Source organism: Salmo salar, chromosome 16, assembly GCF_965601325.2.
Source record: "Salmo salar chromosome 16, fSalSal1, whole genome shotgun sequence".
Classification (NCBI taxonomy): Eukaryota; Metazoa; Chordata; class Actinopteri; order Salmoniformes; family Salmonidae; genus Salmo; species Salmo salar.
Genome location: NC_138306.1, coordinates 12,613,760 through 12,633,546, shown reverse-complemented (window position 1 = coordinate 12,633,546; position 19,787 = coordinate 12,613,760). Strand labels below are relative to the sequence as shown.

The 19,787-nt window shown below is 44.6% G+C and overlaps 1 protein-coding gene across 8 annotated transcripts in view; it reads left to right on the top strand.

Moving 5' to 3' along the window:
• The window catches only part of LOC106573239 (neuron navigator 2), a 133,009-nt gene that overhangs the window by 54,841 nt on the left and 58,381 nt on the right, over positions 1-19,787 (top strand). For 7 of the 8 annotated variants that reach the window (XM_082962521.1, XM_082962519.1, XM_082962518.1 and 4 more), the window contains 3 exons: positions 3,937-4,045; positions 6,969-7,349; positions 14,985-15,110. In XM_082962521.1, the coding sequence (XP_082818647.1) occupies positions 3,937-4,045; positions 6,969-7,349; positions 14,985-15,110 (616 nt within the window). Of the gene's footprint in view, positions 1-2,300; positions 3,006-3,936; positions 4,046-6,968; positions 7,350-14,984; positions 15,111-19,787 lie in introns of those variants that run through there. The other variant, XM_082962522.1, reaches the window with a different exon arrangement.

The following is a 19,787-nucleotide window of genomic DNA, read 5'->3' as shown; positions in this document are numbered from 1 at the left end:
AAACAAATGCGTTAGTAAACCCGCTACAATCATGCAGTAACGTTACAGTGTACAGTCAGTAAGCAGTTACACCGGCAGACCCTGGTGGCAATAAATGAATGAAGCCAAAAGCTTACCTTGACTTGGAAGAGTTCCAATGTTGTGTTGGATAGTCATAGTCAACTGGCTAACATTGCATCCCTCTGTTTGAGCCAGGTGTTTGAGTAACTAAACTAGCCAGCTGCATTTGTTGTCATAATTACTGTGTAAGTCTATGAAAGGGGGTGAGAACCAAGAGCAACCTAGGTTTTGTATTGAAGTCAATGTACCAAGAGGAGGACGGAAGCTACCAATGTACCTAGAGGAGGACGTAAGCTAGCCTCAGCAGAGTGCTGTTGAGGCTACTGTACACCTTCATTGCAAAACAGTGTGTTTTAATCAGTTATTTGGTGACATGTGAATATATTTAGTATAGTTCTATCTAAAAAGGATAACTTTTCAATGTTTTACCATTTTTATGAAATTCACTGAGGAGGTGAAGACACTTTTTACTTGGTCCGAGCATGCTCTGAGTACACATCCTGGTAATCCATCTGGCTCTGCGTCCTTGACCTGTTTAAAGGTCTTACTCACATCCTCTACGGAGAGCATGATCACACAGTTGTCCAGAACAGCTGATGCTCTCATGCATCCTTCAGTGTTGCTTGCCAAGCATAAAAGGCATTTAGCCTGTCTGGTAGGCTCATGTCACTGGGCAGCTCGCGGCTGGGTTTCCCTTTGTAGTCCGTAATATTTTTCAAGCCCTGCCACATCCGACGAGCGTCAGAGCTGGTGTAGTAGGATTCAACCTTAGTCCTGTATTGACGCTTTGCCTGTGTGATGGTTCGTTTGAGGGCATAGCGGGATTTATTATAAGCGTCCGCATTAGTGTCCCGCTCCTTGAAAGTGGCAGCTCTAGCCTTTAGCTCGGTGCAGATGTTGCCTGTAATCCATGGCTTCTGGTTGGGGTATGTATGTACAGTCACTGTGGGGACGACGTCATCGATGCACTTATTGATGAAGCCAGTGACTGAGGTGGTGTACTCCTCAATGCCATCGGAGGAATCCCAGAACATATTTCAGTCTGTGCTAGCAAAACTGTCCTATACCTTAGCGTCTGCGTCATCTGACCACTTCTGTATAGAGCGAGTCACTAGTACTTCCTGCTTTAGTTTCTGCTTGTAAGCAGGAATCAGGATAGAATTATGGTCAGATTTTCCAAATGGAGAGCGAGGGAGAGCTTTGTATGCGTCTCTGTGTGTGGAATAAAGGTGGTCTTGAGTATTTTGTGACATCCTGGTAGAAATCAGGTAAAACAGATTTAAGTTTTCCTGCATTAAAGGATTTTCTTGTTTGCTTATGGCCTTATACAGCTCGTTGAGTGCAATCTTAGTGCCAGCATCAGTTTCTGGTGATAAATAGACAGCTAACTCTCATTTGCATCAAAGGATCCTGTCCATGGAAACCATTTTTTCAGCCTCGTATTGTTCCCAGGCACAAATGAGGGTCTCTCTTCCCAGCTATACATGTCAGTACTCTATAGCGAGGACTGAATCAAAATGCCACCATGGAGGGCAAAAGCCTCAGTTCCCTGTGGATTCTTTCTAGCCTCTTCGTAATGGATCAGAGATATTGCCTCAAAGTTCACAATGATTTGGCAGGCCCACACAAAGTCTGTCTGAATGCAATTAACAGCACTGTGGAAAAAAACATTCTTGGAAACTCTTAGTTTCTCAGCCAGGAAGTAAGTGGGTTTATGTTGGTTGGTGGTACTGTTCATTTGGAGAGCTGCTCTGCTGCCACACGGGAAACAGAAAAATATTGAGATGGAAAAATAAAGAAAAGTGTAACACTGGATTCGTATTGAGCTTTGTATGAATTGCAAGACTCGTTGAGAGAGTGTGGAGAGAGAGGCTTGTTTTGACCCTGGAGTTGACTGGTGAAGTGATGGAGTTTTGTCCTGAGGCAGCCCCAGCCTGGAATCTGTGTCTCTGTGTCTAACATGGCAGCCAGGAGGGAGAGAAAAGGCCAGGGGCCTGACTGAATGGAACAGAAAAAGCTCATCTGCATGTTAAAGGCTGTGGATGTCATGGAGTTGCCAAGGTTCCTCACTACACACAAGTTGTGTGTGTGTGTGTGTGTGTGTGTGTGTGTGTGTGTGTGTGTGTGTGTGTGTGTGTGTGTGTGTGTGTGTGTGTGTGTGTGTGTGTGTGTGTGTGTGTGTGTGTGTGCGTGCACGTTGTGGATGGCTGGAGAGGCCTTTCTCCAGAAAAACCAGTCGCCACAGGAGGAGTGGGAAACACTGGAGCAGTTGTGTCAGCGGCATCGTTCTCTTTCTGTCAATTCGAGACTGAAGCATTTTCAAGAAAACAAGCATTTACTTACGTTCTGTTCCGATCCGAATCCTAACGTGTCATGCAGAGGATGTGTCAATACCGGACAGGACTTGTGTCAGAGACTTGGAGCACCTAGTAAGGACTTCATGGAGAGAGAAGAAATGCTTCCTCACGGAAACAAGGAGGGTGTTGGTAAGAATGGCAGCAGCAATGACTCCTCACCCAGCAGAGCCAGTGGCAGAGAGGTAGGACACAGCAGAGACCGAACCAGGACCAGGCTGTCCCTGGGCAGTGTTACCCTGGGGGGCTCCAGCCAGCACAGCCACCCCGCCTCTCACATCCCCATCCCCACCAGACCAACCCCAGACGAAACTAGACAACCAGTCATTGAGCTAAACACCTCTGTGGAGACTCTGGAGAGTCCAGGAAGAGAGGGCGCCGAGTGCTGTGACCCTGTGACCCTGAGGCAGACAGCCAGGACGTCAGAGTTCAGAACCAAGCATGTGACCTGGGAGGAGAACTATGTGTCCAGTCGGAGGCAGAGCCGGCTGTACCAGGTGCACCTGCAGCAGACCTGTGTCTGGGACGGCATCGCTCAACTCAACGAGGAGATCCTCCTCACCATGCTGGAGATATATGAGAAACACGAGAGTAAGTGCTTGTGTATGTTTGCATGCGTGTGCCCCCCCCCCCCCGCTGCCCTCTGCATGTGGTCTTCAGGGCTGCTTTCCTTTACCGTCCCAGACCTCTCGGACTTAGATGCAGCTTTTGTTCATTCGCAGAGCAAAGTTTGTTCATGCTCTCAAAGCATTCAGAGCATTCAGAGCATGTTACCGTTATTCTGCCGGCAGAACATTCCGTCAGCCCTCACCGTTATGTTCTCAGTGAAACGGGACTTCATCAAGGGAGGTCAGCTTTAAAACGGGAGAAAAGTTACACAATCCCTCCATCAAAGGGCTGCCTGTAAGGAGTTAGTGGTGTTGTAAAGGGCAGGTTTAGCCCTGTGAATGGGCTCGTTTGTGCTCCCTTCAAGACCCCCCTGGAATGCCTTGACTGGTAGTGCTGCTCAGCTCTCCAGCCCACGTTTCCATGTCACGGCAGCGTGTGTGTGTGTGGGGGGCTTCCCCCCCTGCCTCCCCCCTCATGATAGGCAAATACATTTCAATCTGCCCAGCAACACCCTCCACTCACCTAACGCTCATGTTTATTTGGAAAAAGGGTGAATGGGTGAATTAGTTGGCCAAGCTTTTCTCCTTCCCAGCGACTGTTTTGACCGATCGTAAGAGCTTTTTCAAAATGTTCTTTCCTCAAAAGCACCGAGAATTCATATGGTGTTTTTTTTTTTTTTATGCATATTTTTTCTGGTTTGGGATTTGATTGGCCCTGAAGGAGCTACAGGACGGTATGCAATGTTTAGGACCCTCTTGTTGTGAATGGTCTGTTTCAAGTGTTAATGGATACCTTTGAAGGAAAGATGCACATTTCTGAGGATGTCCTGACAAGCCTGTGCCACGTGTGTTGTTTGACGTAGCAGCTGTTTCAGGTAGGCTGTCTCTAACAGACCCACCCCCTCTACTTCTAGGTGAAGACCCTGAGGCCAGGCGCTTGCGGACGGTGAAGAACATTGCCGATCTGAGGCAGAACCTGGAAGAGACCATGTCCAGCCTGAGGGGAACACAGATCAGCCACAGGTAGATCGCTGACCTTGCTTCAGCACCATCTGTGTGTGTCACTCATTACTCACCCGTTTTATCCGAGTGCGTGTGTGTGTCATTTTTGATGCTCTTATGGATTGAGAGGTTTATTTGAGTGGTTTGGCGCTGCACTTCCCAAACATGATTGCATACTTACTTTGCAAAGTGCTCTCCACAGAGCATTTCATGTTAGGGTCTTCACAAGCTCAGTAATGCGTCAGCGATCTATTACCGAGGGCAGAAGAACATCAGGGTGAAACAAAAACATGACATTCATTTTGATTGATGTGGGAAGGAAGCGTTCAAAATGAGGACCATTATGTGCGGCATGTGGATCCCATCTTGTCTACATGACAGAGTCTGCCTTAGGGTCTAAAGGCTTTAGCCTGATTGGCAGTTGGACTGGTAGATCAGACGTTGATCTGGAGGCATCCTCTTTTGTCTCTGGTCTGATGAATCTGATGTGTTGCCCAGTCGCCTCGTCCTGAGCCCAGCCGTGAAATCGGCTCAGAGGGGTTGACTGGACCCCCGTGGTCAGCCAGCACTGGGTTAAAAGCTGCTTTTGTCTCCCAAGTCGATAAAAGGGGAGAACATACATGAAAAGCACTCCTGGTGGGCTGATTTACAATGCCAAAAGCATTTCTACACTCTTTAGCATCATATGGGAGGGAAAAATTCAGTTCAACTAGTAGGATTTTTCAGCCAGGACAAACATTTTCATAGTATACACATTTGAATGGGGGTTTTGATGGGGTTTTGATTGACATGCTCTCAGAACGGCATGTAAATGCAGCTTTTCATGTTGAAGTGACTCATCTCATCTCTCTCTCCCTCTCTCTCTCTCTCTCTCTCTCTCTCTCTCTCTCTCTCTCTCTCACATTTATTATTTTGTATATTGAACATGTTTTATTTTTGCTATTTTGACCAGTCTGACCTTTAGTTTGTCAGAGAGTAAGAGAGGTAACTCCCCAGCTGAAAAAAAACAGCATAGACCAGCATTGGTTGGTCCAGCATAGGTGCTGGTGACTAGCCTCATCTGTGTTTTCGTGGTGCCTCATTGTGTTTTTGTGGTGCCTTCGCTGTGTTTTCGTGGTAACCAGCCTTCGCTGTGTTTTGCTGGTGACCAGCCTTCGCAGTGTTTTTGCTGGTGAGCAACCTTCGCTGTGTTTTGGACACTTATGCTGGTCACCAGCAAAAACCAGCATCAAGTCACGTCATTCTGGCTTGCACAGTGACGTTTAATTCCTATTGGAATCTAGCCAGAGTAGGGATATCCAACAATTTGAACTTTTCTTCACCTATAATATGTTTGCAGAATGGCTGCCAGGGTTAGAAAGTATGATAAATGAGACAACCCAAACCATCTAAACTGGAACAACCATTTCAGTATCCGGTGCAATAATTCGAACTAACAGATTAGATTAGTTTAGAAACATAAAAAAAAACATGTTATTAATCTTTGTTTACTGTAAGATTAATTAATCAATGTACATGCAAAAACACAACAAACAAAAAAGATATTGAAACAAACAATTCTAAAAATCAACTGCAATAGAGAATTCTGGGAAATATGAAAATGATGGGCATAGTCAACACCGATGCCGATGGCGATTATTAGAGGACCAAAAAAAGCTGATGCCGATTAATTGGCCGATTTGTATATGTATATTTGTAATGAACGACAATTGCAACAATACTGAATGAACAATGAACCCTTTTATTTTAACTTAATATAATACATCAATAAAATCTATTTAGTCTCAAATAAAAAAATGAAACAAGTTCAATTTGGTTTAAATAATGCAAAAACACAGTGTTGGAGAAGTACGGAACCATTCCGTATTTTGTCGAACGGGTGGCAACCCTAAGTCTAAATATTGCTGTTACATTGCACAACCTTCAATATTATGTCATAATTATGTAAAATTCAGGCAAATTAATTACAGTCTTTGTTAGGAAGAAACCCAGTTCGCAACGAGCCAGGCGGCCCAAACTGCTGCATATATAAGTGACACAATTTCCCTAGTTAATATTGCCTGCTAACATGCATTTATTTTAACTAAATATGCAGGTTTAAAAAAAATATACTTCTGTGTATTGATTTTAAGAAAGGCATTGATGTTTATGGTTAGGTACATTTGTGCAACGAATGTGCTTTTTTCACGAATGCGCTTTTGTTAAATCGTCACCCGTTTGGCAAAGTAGGCTGTGATTCGATGACAGGCACTACATTGATTATATGCAACGCAGGACAAGCTAGTTAACCTAGTAATATCATCAACCATTAATGATTAATCGGTCGACCTGTGAAGGCTGGTCACCAGTGTCCAAAACACAGCGAAGGCTGGTCACCAGTGTCCAAAACACAGCGAAGGCTGGTCGCCAGTGTCCAAAACACAGCAAAGGCTGGTCACCAGTGTCCAAAACACAGCAAAGGCTGGTCACCAGTGTCCAAAACACATCGAAGGCTGGTCACCAGTGTCCAAAACACAGCAAAGGCTGGTCACCAGTGTCCAAAACACAGCAAAGGCTGGTCACCAGTGTCCAAAACACAGCGAAGGCTGGTCACCAACAAAACCAACTATAGCATGCTGGTAAACCAGCATAACCAGCTTGACCATGCTGGTTAGACCAGCTTGACCAGCTAGACAATGCTGGTCAGACCAGCTTGACCAGCATCTGACCAGCATATTGAAATGTATGCTGGGCTATGCTGTTGGTTTCAGCAGGCTCCTGTCATGGCCCACTCACCCCCTGTGAACAACCCTTGGATTTATTTGAGTGACAGCCCGTTGCCCTGGACAGGGACTTGTTCATGTTTGGCTCCTGACTCACCACAGCCTCTCGCAGCAGGTGTCTGTCTAATTTTGAATCTGAATCTTACCCCTCCACCCATCCTCGCCTCCCTCTCTCTCCCCAGTACCCTGGAGACCACCTTTGACGGCAGCGTCACCACAGAGGTCAGCGGGAGAGGCATGCTCAACCTGTCCCCCCGCCCCAACCCAGCGCTGCCCTGGCGACTGGGCCCCACCAGCCCCCGTCTGCAGGCGGGCGACGCCCCCTCAGTGGGGAACGGGTACGAGGTGGCAACACGGGGCAGTGCCAGTCGCATGGTGAGCCCCGAGAGCGGGCGCTACCTCCGCGGCGGGCAGACACCAGGCCAGGAGAGTAACAGTGTGTGTGACCTGGACCCGCCAGATAAGATGGAGGAGCTGGAGGGCATCGCCATGGAGACCACGGGGTACATGAGCGACGGTGACGTGCTGGGGAGGAACCTCCGCATGGACAAAGTCTCCAGTGGGTGAGTGCACACGACATCTGTTCTTTTGTGTATTCAACTGAAAGCAACCAGGGGAAGAGCAATAACCCAGCTATGAGTGGACCACCTCAGTGTTCTGCTTTCTTGCCACTAGATGGTAGTGTTTCTGTCTTCTGACCTTGTGAGTGTGACTGTCCTCTCTGCTAATGTCTCCCAGTTGTCAGTGGTAGCTCAGAGAGAACCCCTGAGTCTGTGACAGACGACAGATGAGAGATTACTTGAGACATCAGGCAACGTCTTTCGTTTGGAAAATAGCTTGGTAACATGCTGTCTTATTTGGAAAGCTCTCAGGGGGAAGAGGGTTATGATTTCAAAAAAGAATCTGACCTTTGTGCGCTCGAGAGAAAGCAGCTCATGGGAAATATTCTTCCTAGCCTTGAGATGACATGAGAAGGTGAGAGCTCTTATTCGTATACAACATGCACTCCTAGAGAAAGAATGCTGGTCCAGCTTCGATTTGAATCCTCTCCTTTACTGGGCCTCAGAGGTTCTGCGGCAACAACCTCACACCGTCAACCAGAGGTCTCCACAAAGAGGTAAATCATGTGACACAGAGCCAAATGCAGGTCAGGATATGTCTGTAGATGATGTGATCACATATTGTGCTGTGTGTTTCATCTCAGTGGAATTGGACCAAATAAGCTGTTTACTTTACCATCATCTCCTTGTCAGCTTGAAACAGGCACTGGATGCTGGAGAACTTGGATGTTGTTCACCACAGTCATCCTTATTATCTGATTTTCCTCTAGGACCCGGAAGCAAGGGAGAATGTCAGTGGTGACATGGTCCTTGTTCTGCTCTGGAAAGGCTTTATACAAGTTCATTACGAATGTCTTGGTGATGTGATCGCACTTTGTCAAAGGATAGGACAACCATACTTAACAAAGGGCGCGAGTTCCAATACAATTTTTAAAAATAATAATTCCATATATTTAACGTCACGTAAAATGTATTTAAAAATACACGTACAGTTGATATATTTGCATCTTTGCTCAAATGCATGTAATGCCTGACAATATTCCAGAAATGCTTGGCTATGACATCTGGTCCACAGGGTGGCCAAACTGGTTCCTAATTCAGCTTCTTAAATAACTCTTTGGAAGTGATATCATTTGGATTGTCACATAATTTGAACATTCCGTCATAAATAGCACATGTTCAACCTCGTAAAAAAAAAAAAGAATTTTCCCATCTCAAGAGGTGAAAAAAAAGACTATAGTAAGTGCCTCTCTTCAGCTTAATGAAATCATGAAAAGAAATCTAGTGCCTGTTTTTGTTATTTCTTATTTCTCGTTTTTATCGATTTAAACTAAAACTATACATCGTACAACACACCACAATATGTCAAGGTCTTGTGCTTCCAATAAGTGGTATTATACGGCTTTACGGTGGCTGGTTAGTGGTGTTATGGTGCATTCGTAACCAAGTGGGAAGTGGGAACATCTGGTAAAAATCCACTTCAACGGCCCTCCAACTGGTAATTACTAGTTAAATCAGCCATGAATCCCCATGTGACAGGGGGAATATAAGCGTGTTGTGTGCAACAGGGAAGGGCAATTGCATGCAAGATTCACACAAAAAAATGTAATTATTCACACATTTCTAGGCTGTCTAACTATGGTTAACAGGGTTAATGTGTTATGCTCAGGATTCACCCCAAAACACCAGAAAATTGCCAAAAAGAGTACTTGCACTAGTATGTCTTCATTCATATTGAAAAGCAGATGTATTGAGCTCTCCATGTGGTGTATATTAAAGGGCACTATATATTTGGCTTTTAAAATTCTATGTGGGTGCATCATTTCTACTTAACTTATCAAAGGGACGCAAAAAAAAGCACACATTTCGTGGAACGACCCAGTACACGTTAAGTTCTGGACGTTAGATGCAATTCTCTCATCAAGTTCATTTGTTTATTTGCCATATACACATGAAAGACATGGAGTCACTAAATGACCGATAATGTATTATGTTTGTAGTCATTTTTGTAGTAATTTAAATGCATTTAAATGCATGTTAGTACTTTTGGTATGCTTTTGGAATGTGTCAAGTACAATAAAAATGAATTTTTACTAGGGTTGGGCGGTATGCAGATTTTCATATCATCATACCGTCCTTCTCTCACGGTATTACTGGCTTAGTACACAAGGGGGTGCCAAAAACTCAAAAAAGCCCATTGGGCGTCTATTACCAGAATGCGAACAAAATTAGCACAAGTAATAGTGAATTTCCATGGAGGCTGCTACCTAAATATGTTAACTAGCACAAATGAAAATAAACAAATTGTAAAGACAGGCAATCCAACTCATAAAGTAATACATATATAGGTAAGAGCAAACATTATTTTTGGTGAGTTTGGATATTTACAAGCGAATGTGAACAAGAGACATTGGGCAAATGAACAAAGTTTTGACGCATGCTTGTCTGAAGGAAGAAGAGTACTGTGTACACGCTGTGTCTGTGTGGTGTCTGGGAGTCTCTATGGCAACGGGCCTGCCTGCTATGCTCAGGAGGAGATAGGGGAGGAGCAGACGGCCCTGAACAGAGAGTAGGAAAAACGCAAGGAAATCAAGCTGCAGTGGCAGCTGTAGATAACTCATGCAAAGGGCTTTGACTTCTCAAACACGGCAGAAAGCTTACAAAATATGATGCTCCGTGGTCTCATTAATTCAGCCACTTACTTAGATAACTAGCAAGTTAAACTTAGGGGTTGTCCTAACACAGAATTATTCATTTTTAACGCAGGAAAAAAAGATAAAACGCATATCTAAAATGCTTCTTATTGTAATTTCTGCTCAGCATCAAACAAATTTTGTTCTTCAGTTGCGCTTCTCCACTCGGATAAGAGTTCACAAATGGGCTTTCTATCAAAGACAGCACTCTGACTGATGTGTAGCTACCTTTCTCCTGTACTTTTCTCGGTGTAGCCAGCCTACAAAACATGAGGAAATGTAGCTGGTTACATTCCTTCTATGATAAACATTAGGTTTAGTTTCACTTTTTTTTTTATCGAAATATTGTGCCTTTAAACGGGATTTTACCTCATACCCTCAGGTCCTTGAATGTTCCATAGTTCCCTACTCTACCTGCTAAGATACCAGTCAGGTGAAACATTTTGTACAAAATCCTAACTATATTTGTAAGTATGGTCAGTGGTGAAAAAAGTACCCAATTGTCCTACAGTACTTGAGTAAATGTAAAGATACCTTAATAGAAAACGACTCAAGTAAAAGTGAAAATCACCCAGTATACTACTACTTGAGTAAAAGTCTTTAGCTTTAAATATACTTAAGTATCAAAAGTAAAAGTATAAATCATTTCACATTCCTTATATTAAGCAAACCAGACGGCACGATTATAAATGTTTACTTTTTTACGGATTGCCAGGGGCACACTCCAACACTCAGAAATAATTTACAAACAAAGCATTTGTGCTTAGTGAGTCCGCCAGATCAGAGGCGGTAGGGATGACCAGGGGTGTTATTTTGATAAGAGTCTGAATTGGACCATTTGAAAAGGATTCAAAATGTAACGAGTACTTTTGGGTGTCAGGGAAAATGTATGGAGTAAAAAGTACATTATTTTCTTTAGGAATGTAGTGGAGTAAAAGTAAAAGTTGTCAAAAATATAAATAGTAAATTGCAGATATCCCAAAAACTACTTAAGTAGTACTTAAAATTATTTTTACTTAAGAGTCCGTGGGATCTCGCATTTTGCAACACAAACGGTTTGAAAAAGCATGTGAAAATGTATTCTAAAATACATTCTTTAATCTATTTCAGAATGTATTTTTAAATACATTAAATACATTTTCTGATCCATTTAACATATATTGTGATATACATTTGACCTATATTTATATATACATTTTAAACGAATTATGTTATATCATTTGGAATGTATTTAAAATGTATAAATCAATAAATTCAATATTTTGCCCATTTTAAATATTTCACAATATTTTTAAATCTATTTTGTATTTTTTTTCTGGTTGGGTGAACACATAGGCCTAATACTAACGTGACCAGTAAACTCTACTGGTTTTCACTCTGTTTTGAACCAAGGCCTGGCGTGGTCGAGAGTTCAGTGACTCAGTACAAATGAGTGACCTGTCTCTGCTCAAACCAACCGGTGTTGTTCAGTAACCAGAGTTAGTGGATGGCCCACTGCAAGCACGCAGCTCTAAAACCTAAACATTGGCAGATATTGAAGTTATTGATTTTATGCCCTTTGAAGAGGTAGGGACCAACATTAGACCACTTCTATGAACTTGTGCTTTGGCCAGGTGGGTTGTGGTTACCATATACCACTGACCTGCTTGGAAATATATTGCTGTGTACTTGGTTTGCTTGCATTGAATGACATTTTTGTTATTTCTTAATAACAAAGTGAGCCAGTCAATGAGTCATCCTCTGTGGCGTGTCTCATTGCAAAAGGCGGTTAATTAAAAATCATAACTTATCTTTTGTTTCCCCATGTAGGTGCTGTTTTTTGTTTACAGGAAGGCGTAAGGCATACACTCCACTCCCTCCTTTCGACAAAGGTTCAGGCTTTTTACCTGTTCGGCTGGTTAGTCAACAACTGGTCTGACTCGGCTTTAATAGCTGCCTACAGTATAGCTCCAGTCACATCAGTCACTGTCAACCTCGAAACACTCAAAAGAGTTCATCCTAGAAAATGACGCTGCTATTTAGGTCTTTTGCTTATCAGAGGAAATGATGGGCTTTTGTTCATGCTAGTGCTGCCGGGGCTTGCATGTAATTGGTACTTCCTGATCTTTGAGATGAAAGGGGATATTTAATTTAGGTTGGTGTCTTTCTCTTTCATCACTCACTATGAAGTATTATTACCTAAAGCCCATAATCAGGTTGGCTTAAACAGTAACTTTTTAGAGAGTAAGGATTCCTTCTATGCAGTATGTCTTTTTGTACAAACGATTTTGGGAAGTAATCATAGTCTCTCTGTTTGCTCAGTTTGAGGGTAATTTCCTGGTTCCTAAAATTCAAATAGTTTGCCTAATTTCAGTTTATATGACAAAAAAAGCTGTCATTGTGTAGAGAATAATTGTACCATCTAAACCACTTTGAAATATATTTTCCATAACCAAAAATATTGTATTTTCAGCTGTTTGAAGCTGGTGTATAAAACCGAAAGTAAATAGGAAACGTAGAAATGGGCAGCATAGAAATAGCGCACATTGAACATATCTACTGCGTCTTATACCGGCTTTCAATAAGAATGACAGATCTATAACTCACATTTCTATGCGAATTTGGTTGGGTCGCCCCCAAAAAAGTGACCTATTGCAGCCTTAACGAATCATATCCCTCCTCCAGTTAGTGGGGGAGGATGCTCTGAGGAAAATCATTCTAATCAGCTCCTCCCTGACTCACAGCCCATACCCCCGGCCCCTCCTCTTACCCCTACCCCTTCCGCAAACAACACCCCCTCCCCTCCTGTGCTGGGGCTCTCCTGTCCTGTACTGCCATGTCCTTCCCCTCTTCCTCTCACTCTGCCTCCGCCTGAAACACTGAGCTCGCAGCTCCCTGGTCCTTCGTCTGCTCCTTCTGTTACCGATGACCCCATCATTCCTCCTGAAGAGCTCCGCCATCTGAACAGACTTGACAGGGATGAGAGTGGTGGAGAGAGAGAGAGAGAGAGAGGCCGTTGTGTTAAGGAGAGAGAGTGTGACAGAGAAAGAGAGAGATACAAAGAAAGAGAGGATAGTAGTAAAGGAGAACTGGCTGGGTGACTCGGATGACTTTGTGTTGGACCAGCCTTAGTTGACCATTCAGTAGTGAAATCTCTCCTCTGACCAACCTGCAGGATTGGCATTTTCTAGAAGCCAACATTGACAGGTATGTTTCCAGTCTACTCAATTTTTTTAAAAAGCAGAAAAAAAAAAAAATGTTTTATGTGAAAAAGCCTGCATTACATATCGCTCTTTAATATGTGTCATTCTTTGGGGTTCTAGTGGCTTCAGTTTAGGGTCAGGCACCTTTTGCCGAGGTGGGTGTGCTAACCCAAGTAAGTGTGAACAAAACCCAAGTTAATCAGTAGTCACATTAAAATGTTGCTTTAATTGTGACTCAAATACACCTTTTCAACAATGATTTGGGAGCTGTTGTGTCTGTACACACCAAGGCCATTAATATACATGGCTATAAATGGCTGTGGGGAAACCAAGCCCTCAGGTTGGGTGTTGGTCAGCTCTCCTAACAGTTAGAGATAGAAAATGCTTTGCAGTAACAAACCCATAAATATTTTTACGAAAGTAGTACTACAGGCTTGGGAAGCAATTGCATGTGTTTAATGAGTGGTAGTTTAAACAGAAGCAGTTTCTCATGATTTCCTGTCACACTCCAAGACAAGCTGAGACTCCCTGTGTCACCTGGATTAGCGTGAAACCGTGCTCGGGATTATGTGAAGTTGCAGGGATGACAGTAAAGCTGTGCTTTCAATGGGACTGCCTCAATGAATTTATCTCAACCTAAGCTGGTAAGCCTATGGCGTTGCTCTGGGCTAAAGGCATGACAATGGCCCTCTAAATGAGTAACTGAAAATGGGTAATTATGGAGGGTTAGTTGGTGTTGACTGAGAGCAAATGTGAATGTTTATCTAGCTGCGGCGGGTTAGTCGTCTCGTATGCCCTCCGGGTACAATGCTCAGATGACTTTGGGCACGTTCTTTTGTTTTATATGTTGTCATTTCTTCCGTCATGTCAAACCCCCACCTCTCCAACTGCAGGGATGGTGTGACCGTTCTGAATGCCCGTGCCATATTCTGTAGCCATGTTGACAGGAGATATCGTTGTTCTTCTTTTTTAGCGGTATTATTGGCACTGACATCACCCACATACTATGCGGAATAACAATGTTAGTATTACCAGATGATACGAACCAAATATGCCTCTCCAACTGAGCTGTCTCCAGTGCATTTTCGGGATGACACACGTCATGGTTGTTCTGTATAGGGGTCTTCAGGTCAGACACAGTATACAAGTATATGACAGGATTGTAATGTGTTTGAGGCTGTAATCCTGTCAGTGAAGTGGATCGGTACAGCCTGTCATGTAACACAGCAGAGACAGAGATGTGACAGATACAGGGACAGAGACAGGGACCGAGACAGAGACCAGGACAGAGACAGAGACCGGGACAGAGACCGGGACAGAGACCGGGTCAGAGACAGAGACAGGGACCGAGACAGAGAGAGAGACAGGGACCGAGACAGAGACTGGGACAGAGACCAGGACAGAGACAGAGACAGGGACCGAGGCCGGGACAGAGTGGCACTGAGACAAGGACAGAGACTGAAACAGGGACCGAGACATATACAGGGACAGAGACTGAAACAGGGACCGAGACATATACAGGGACAGAGACTGAAACAGGGACATAGATATACACTGAGACAAGGACAGAGACAGGGACTGTGGCAGAGACAAGGACAGGGACAAATACAGAGACATGGACAGAGACCAAGACTGACAGGGACTGAGACAGGGACTGAGACAGGGACTGTGACAGAGACAAGGACAGAGACCAGGACAGACACCGATATTGAGACAGGTACAGAGACTGTGACTGACAGGCCTGTTGTGTTGTCTGTCTGCAGCTACATGACGGACGGCGGGCTGAGCCGGTACACACACTGCCTCAACCGCCTGCCAGATGGCATGGCCGCCGTCCGAGAGACGCTCCATCGCAACACATTCAAGGGCCAAGGGGACGCCACTGACAGGTAGGTCAGCACCACCCATTCCCCTGTCCCCTCACCCCACCTGCAGTGTTTGGGTCAGGTGAGGCTTCTGTACAGTCACACGTTCCTATCGAGGAACCATGTACCAGACAGAGGTTTACTGTAAGTTTGGCCAGTTGTGGATTGGTTTGTGGATTAGGTCCCTGCTTCTGCCAAAGAATCCAGTAGAATGTTGAGTCATCCAATAGGATCAGTCTAGAAGCAACAGAGCTGCCATTGTTGGGAGGCTGACTGAGTCTGAGTGAAAACAGACTGCATTTTCCTCAGTGCTACAGGCTATGGATGGGTAATGGATGGGTTTGGAGTAGACAGTAGACACTCACAGTCCCCCCCCCCCATTGTCTTCAGCCAACCAACTCATTTTTGGAGGTAATTGGTATTTTGGTATTTTATTAGGATCCCCATTAGCTGTTGTGAAAGCAGCAGCTACTCTTCCTGGGGTCCACACAAAACATGAAACATAATACAGAATGACATAATACAGAACATCATTAGACAAGAACAGCTCAAGGACAGAACTACATACATTTAAAAAGGCACACGTAGCCTACATAACAGTACATACACACAAACTGTCAAGGTCAGATAGGGGAGAGGGGAGAGTCATTGTGCCGTGAGGTTTTTCATTATCTTTAAAAAAACAAAAAACAGGTTTGCTGTTCATTTGAGCAACATGAGAAGGGAGTTCTCTAATGACTCTATATGACGCTGTACGCTTTCCTGATTCCTCTCCCATGTGTCTGTGTTACAGATCTAGACATCGCAGGCTCATCTCTTTTCTGATTCCCTTTGGGGTGTTTACAATCTAATGAATGGAGGTTAGAGAGGTACACAAAGACGATCCAGCTGTGTGCTTTCTGCCCGAACCGACAGGGGTGTCCTGATTTATTGATGAAGGTGTCTACAGTTGTGAACAAAGGTTTACACCAGAAAGGACACTACTATCCTAAATAAATCACAGATGGCATGGCAACACAGTCAACACTTGTTAACAGTAGCGTTTTTGGTTTTGGCCTTTGTTGAGAGATCAAGAATTCTGTCGGGGGGGGTTAATTAATTAAGGTGGTTCCACGTATTAACAACATTAGCATAAAGCACAGACCCGGTGCCAGCCCACCTCCCACAGAGTTAGAGCTAATGGGATACATTAGAGGGGTTCTGGTGGTTGTAATAATGGAGCACCTACAGGAGAGCAGCTGAGCTCACGTACTGGCAGGAATAACAGCCATAACAACAAAAACAGTATCGATAGCATTGATAATTGCACGGACTTCTGCAATGCACGTTCGCCAAAAAGGACTATTTTATTGCCGTACCTATGCCGTCTTTCGTGTACCTGTGTAGTAACTGTACATGTAGCCTAGACGCCTGAGGGTGCAGATTGTTTTACTCGTATATCCATCCTGCAGAATGTTAAATAGTCCCACCCACCGCACTGTGTCCAACCTGTCTGGACACAGCCCTCTTTACTCCAGGCATGGAAACTCAGTCCTCCTTCCCCTCTGGTCCATCCCCTGTTATCCTGGGCTCCTCCACTGGAAAGCCCACAGGCCACGACTCGACACAGACACACTGAGCTTCTGCTTCCAACTGGAGACATAGAGGACCAGCAGACTCTGGCAACATGGCAAACCAGTTGTTTTGTCATAAAAAATAAATGTAAAAAAAACTTTTTTTTTGCCTCTGTTTCAACTGCTCTTTAATATACATCTTAAGAATTGTAAAAATTGCTTGCCATGGTCAGGTGAAGATTGAGACAAAACGAACAAGAGAGCATAACGCCTTAATAAAAACCTACTTTTGCGTCTTTTATACCAATGGTTCAAATTAGGTGACGGACAGGAAGTATGCTGTAAAATCAGACTTGTGTTGTGGCTGACAGGACGGTGTAAGCTGTGTCCTAACCAATGCTGTGTAAATGTATGCATGTGTATTTTGGAGGCTCAGAGCCAGTGTGGGGTAGGGTGGGGGGGGGGGGGGGGGACAGGACTCTGAAAAAGCAGTCCGCTGTCTTGAGGCAGTCTGAGGTAGACAGAACAGTGTAACCTGGCACCCTGCCTGATTACATGCGTTCTTGTCCCCCAGCCCTTGCAGTTGCTCAGCCTTATTGTCTTTGAGATGCTGACAGCGGTTCAAAAAAGCCCCTACGCTGTGTCTCCCAGACTCTGATCGATGCTCCACTCTGTAATCTCAGCCTAAAGGGGCTTTTGGAAAGCGGTATTTTTGGAGGGAGGACAGTGTTGTTTCAGATAGAGATGTATCGGATATTTGATTTGATGTCTATACCTGGCCCATTTTTATAGTTCATACAGTAGTTCCAGAGTACTTGTATTCGTTCGCCAAAAGCTCTTTCCACCGGTCTGTTTGAGCATTTGCGCTGCATTTAGCTCGCCCGCACACGCATTTCAAGTGAGAATACATCCCCTCAAAGCTACACCTACAGTACACCGCAGGGGGGGGGGGGTCCTGGGAAAAAATGCATTAGTATTCAGATGATGATCAGAGAGGCAAACACACACACAGACACACACACGCACTGACACATGCACACACACACACACACACACACACACACACACACACACACACACACACACACACACACACACACACACACACACACACACACACACACACACAGAGGAGTGGGGTACCAGTAATGTATGTGTGAGTAGCAGAGTGCGCTGGAGGGGGCTTGAATCTGGTGGAGAGAAAAAAAAGAGAGAGGGGAGGATTTTCCGTGTCTCATTGCTCTAGCCCCAGGACTCTCAACTGTACACACACACACACACACACACACATACACACACACACACACACACACACACACACACACACACCTCAGCCAGAGAGAGAACTAGCAGGGAGGGGCTCCACTCCAGTCTGTTGGGGAGCACAATGCCGATAGTTTAGAATCCTCCGGTTTTGTCTGCCTGGGCTGAGGGCTGATAGTGATCAGTGATAGCCCTGTGCTGTCTGGGTGGCTGGCAGAGGGCTGTCGTCGTGACCGTGCTGTCTGTCTGCTGGGCTGCTTACCTGTTGAGTGCAGCTCCTTGGTGTGCAGACTGGGCTCCGGCTCAGCTCTGTTATGCATGCAGTGGGAATGAGAGGCTGTCTGCAACGCAAAGGGACAAACTGGATACAGAGAACAATATAACAAAGTGGAGAATGTAAGCTGCGGAGTAAGTGTTTTTTTTGTCTGTTTATTAATGTGAATTGGCATGTGTTTTGTTTTAAATGTGATGTGGAGGAATGAGAAAGTTCTCAGGGTCGGTGTGATCGGACGTGATGTCAGTCGGTCTGTTTGCTATTGAAGACTTCCTATCTCGTGTAATGTGATGAACGGTGAGCCGTTCATTATGATCTCGCAGTGGCCCACTGGCTCTCTGTAACCCAATCACAAGCTAGAAGCCCAGCTGTGAAAACCAGAGGAACAGCCCGCTGCACAACAGATAAGTGAGCAGTGTCATGGGGCTCTAACGGTACAAGCAGAAAGTATGAGAACTTACGGAGAGAATGCTTATTGGAGAGAATGAGCATTCTTTATGTCCATGTGATTTGCGCCCTGGGAAGAAGTGAAGAACCTTCCTTGGTTCTCTAGGGAAGACACTATACCGCTGGAACGCGGAGAACAGCTACGAAAGGTTGACGACCTCATATGGAGTTCACGCCAGTAGCTTCTGAGCAGATACCACTTGTTGACACAGTTAAAGGCAGCCTATGTGATTTAGTTTAGGACACTGTATGATATTGGCTGAAATCTAGGCAAACACTACATGAACACAAACACCATATTGTTTTACTGTCTAGGAGTTAAACCAGCGAGATAGAGGAGTCCAGAGTGGTGTGAAAGTGATTTAGCGACGTGTTGCTGGCTGTGTTACATGCCCGTTCCCAGGAGCTGTGTCTGGTCTGGTGAGTCTTGGCTATGAGGGTACCTATGAGGGGACTTAGCTAATACAGCAATGGGGTCCTTTCTGCCAACACAACGTCTGGCAGAGAGGAAGAGCGATGGGACAACGTATTATCTGTTCATCTGGTTAAGAAAGCCACCACTTTCGCAGAGCAAGATCAACACAAGCGATGCATTTGAACGTCGACGATCAAAATGCTTTTTCGCTGACGGCTGTGTGGATGGATGCCGATATATTTTCAAATGATTGGGCCGTTGTCGAGAATCAGATGGAAAGCCAAGCATATACGGGGGAAAAAATGAATGACATAGCTTTTTTTTTGTTACATCTCAGCTCTTGACCAGAAAACGTCATGTGGATAGGAAGAGAGGCCTCTTCAAACTCCTCGCCACGCTGATGTGAAACTACATTGTGTTTGGCCCTTCAGTCAGAGTGTTTCGAAATAGAGGCGTTTCACACCCTAAATTGTGGTAATTGAGGGCTCCAGACAATAGTCTTAATTATGCTTGAGAGGAATAACACCCTGCAGCCGATTGGCATGCAAATGAGCCGGTGAGAAAAGGAAGCAAGGAAGGGAAGGAGTAAATCGTACTCTGTCACCTGGAGGGATGGATGGTAGAAGTGGATTTAATGTGGAAGTGAATGAAGTGCTCTGTCATTTCCCTGCGTTTTTCTCTGCAGAGGCAGTAGAATGTTCAACACTCAGAGAGCGATAACAAAAGAACACTCAACGCTAATGTGACTC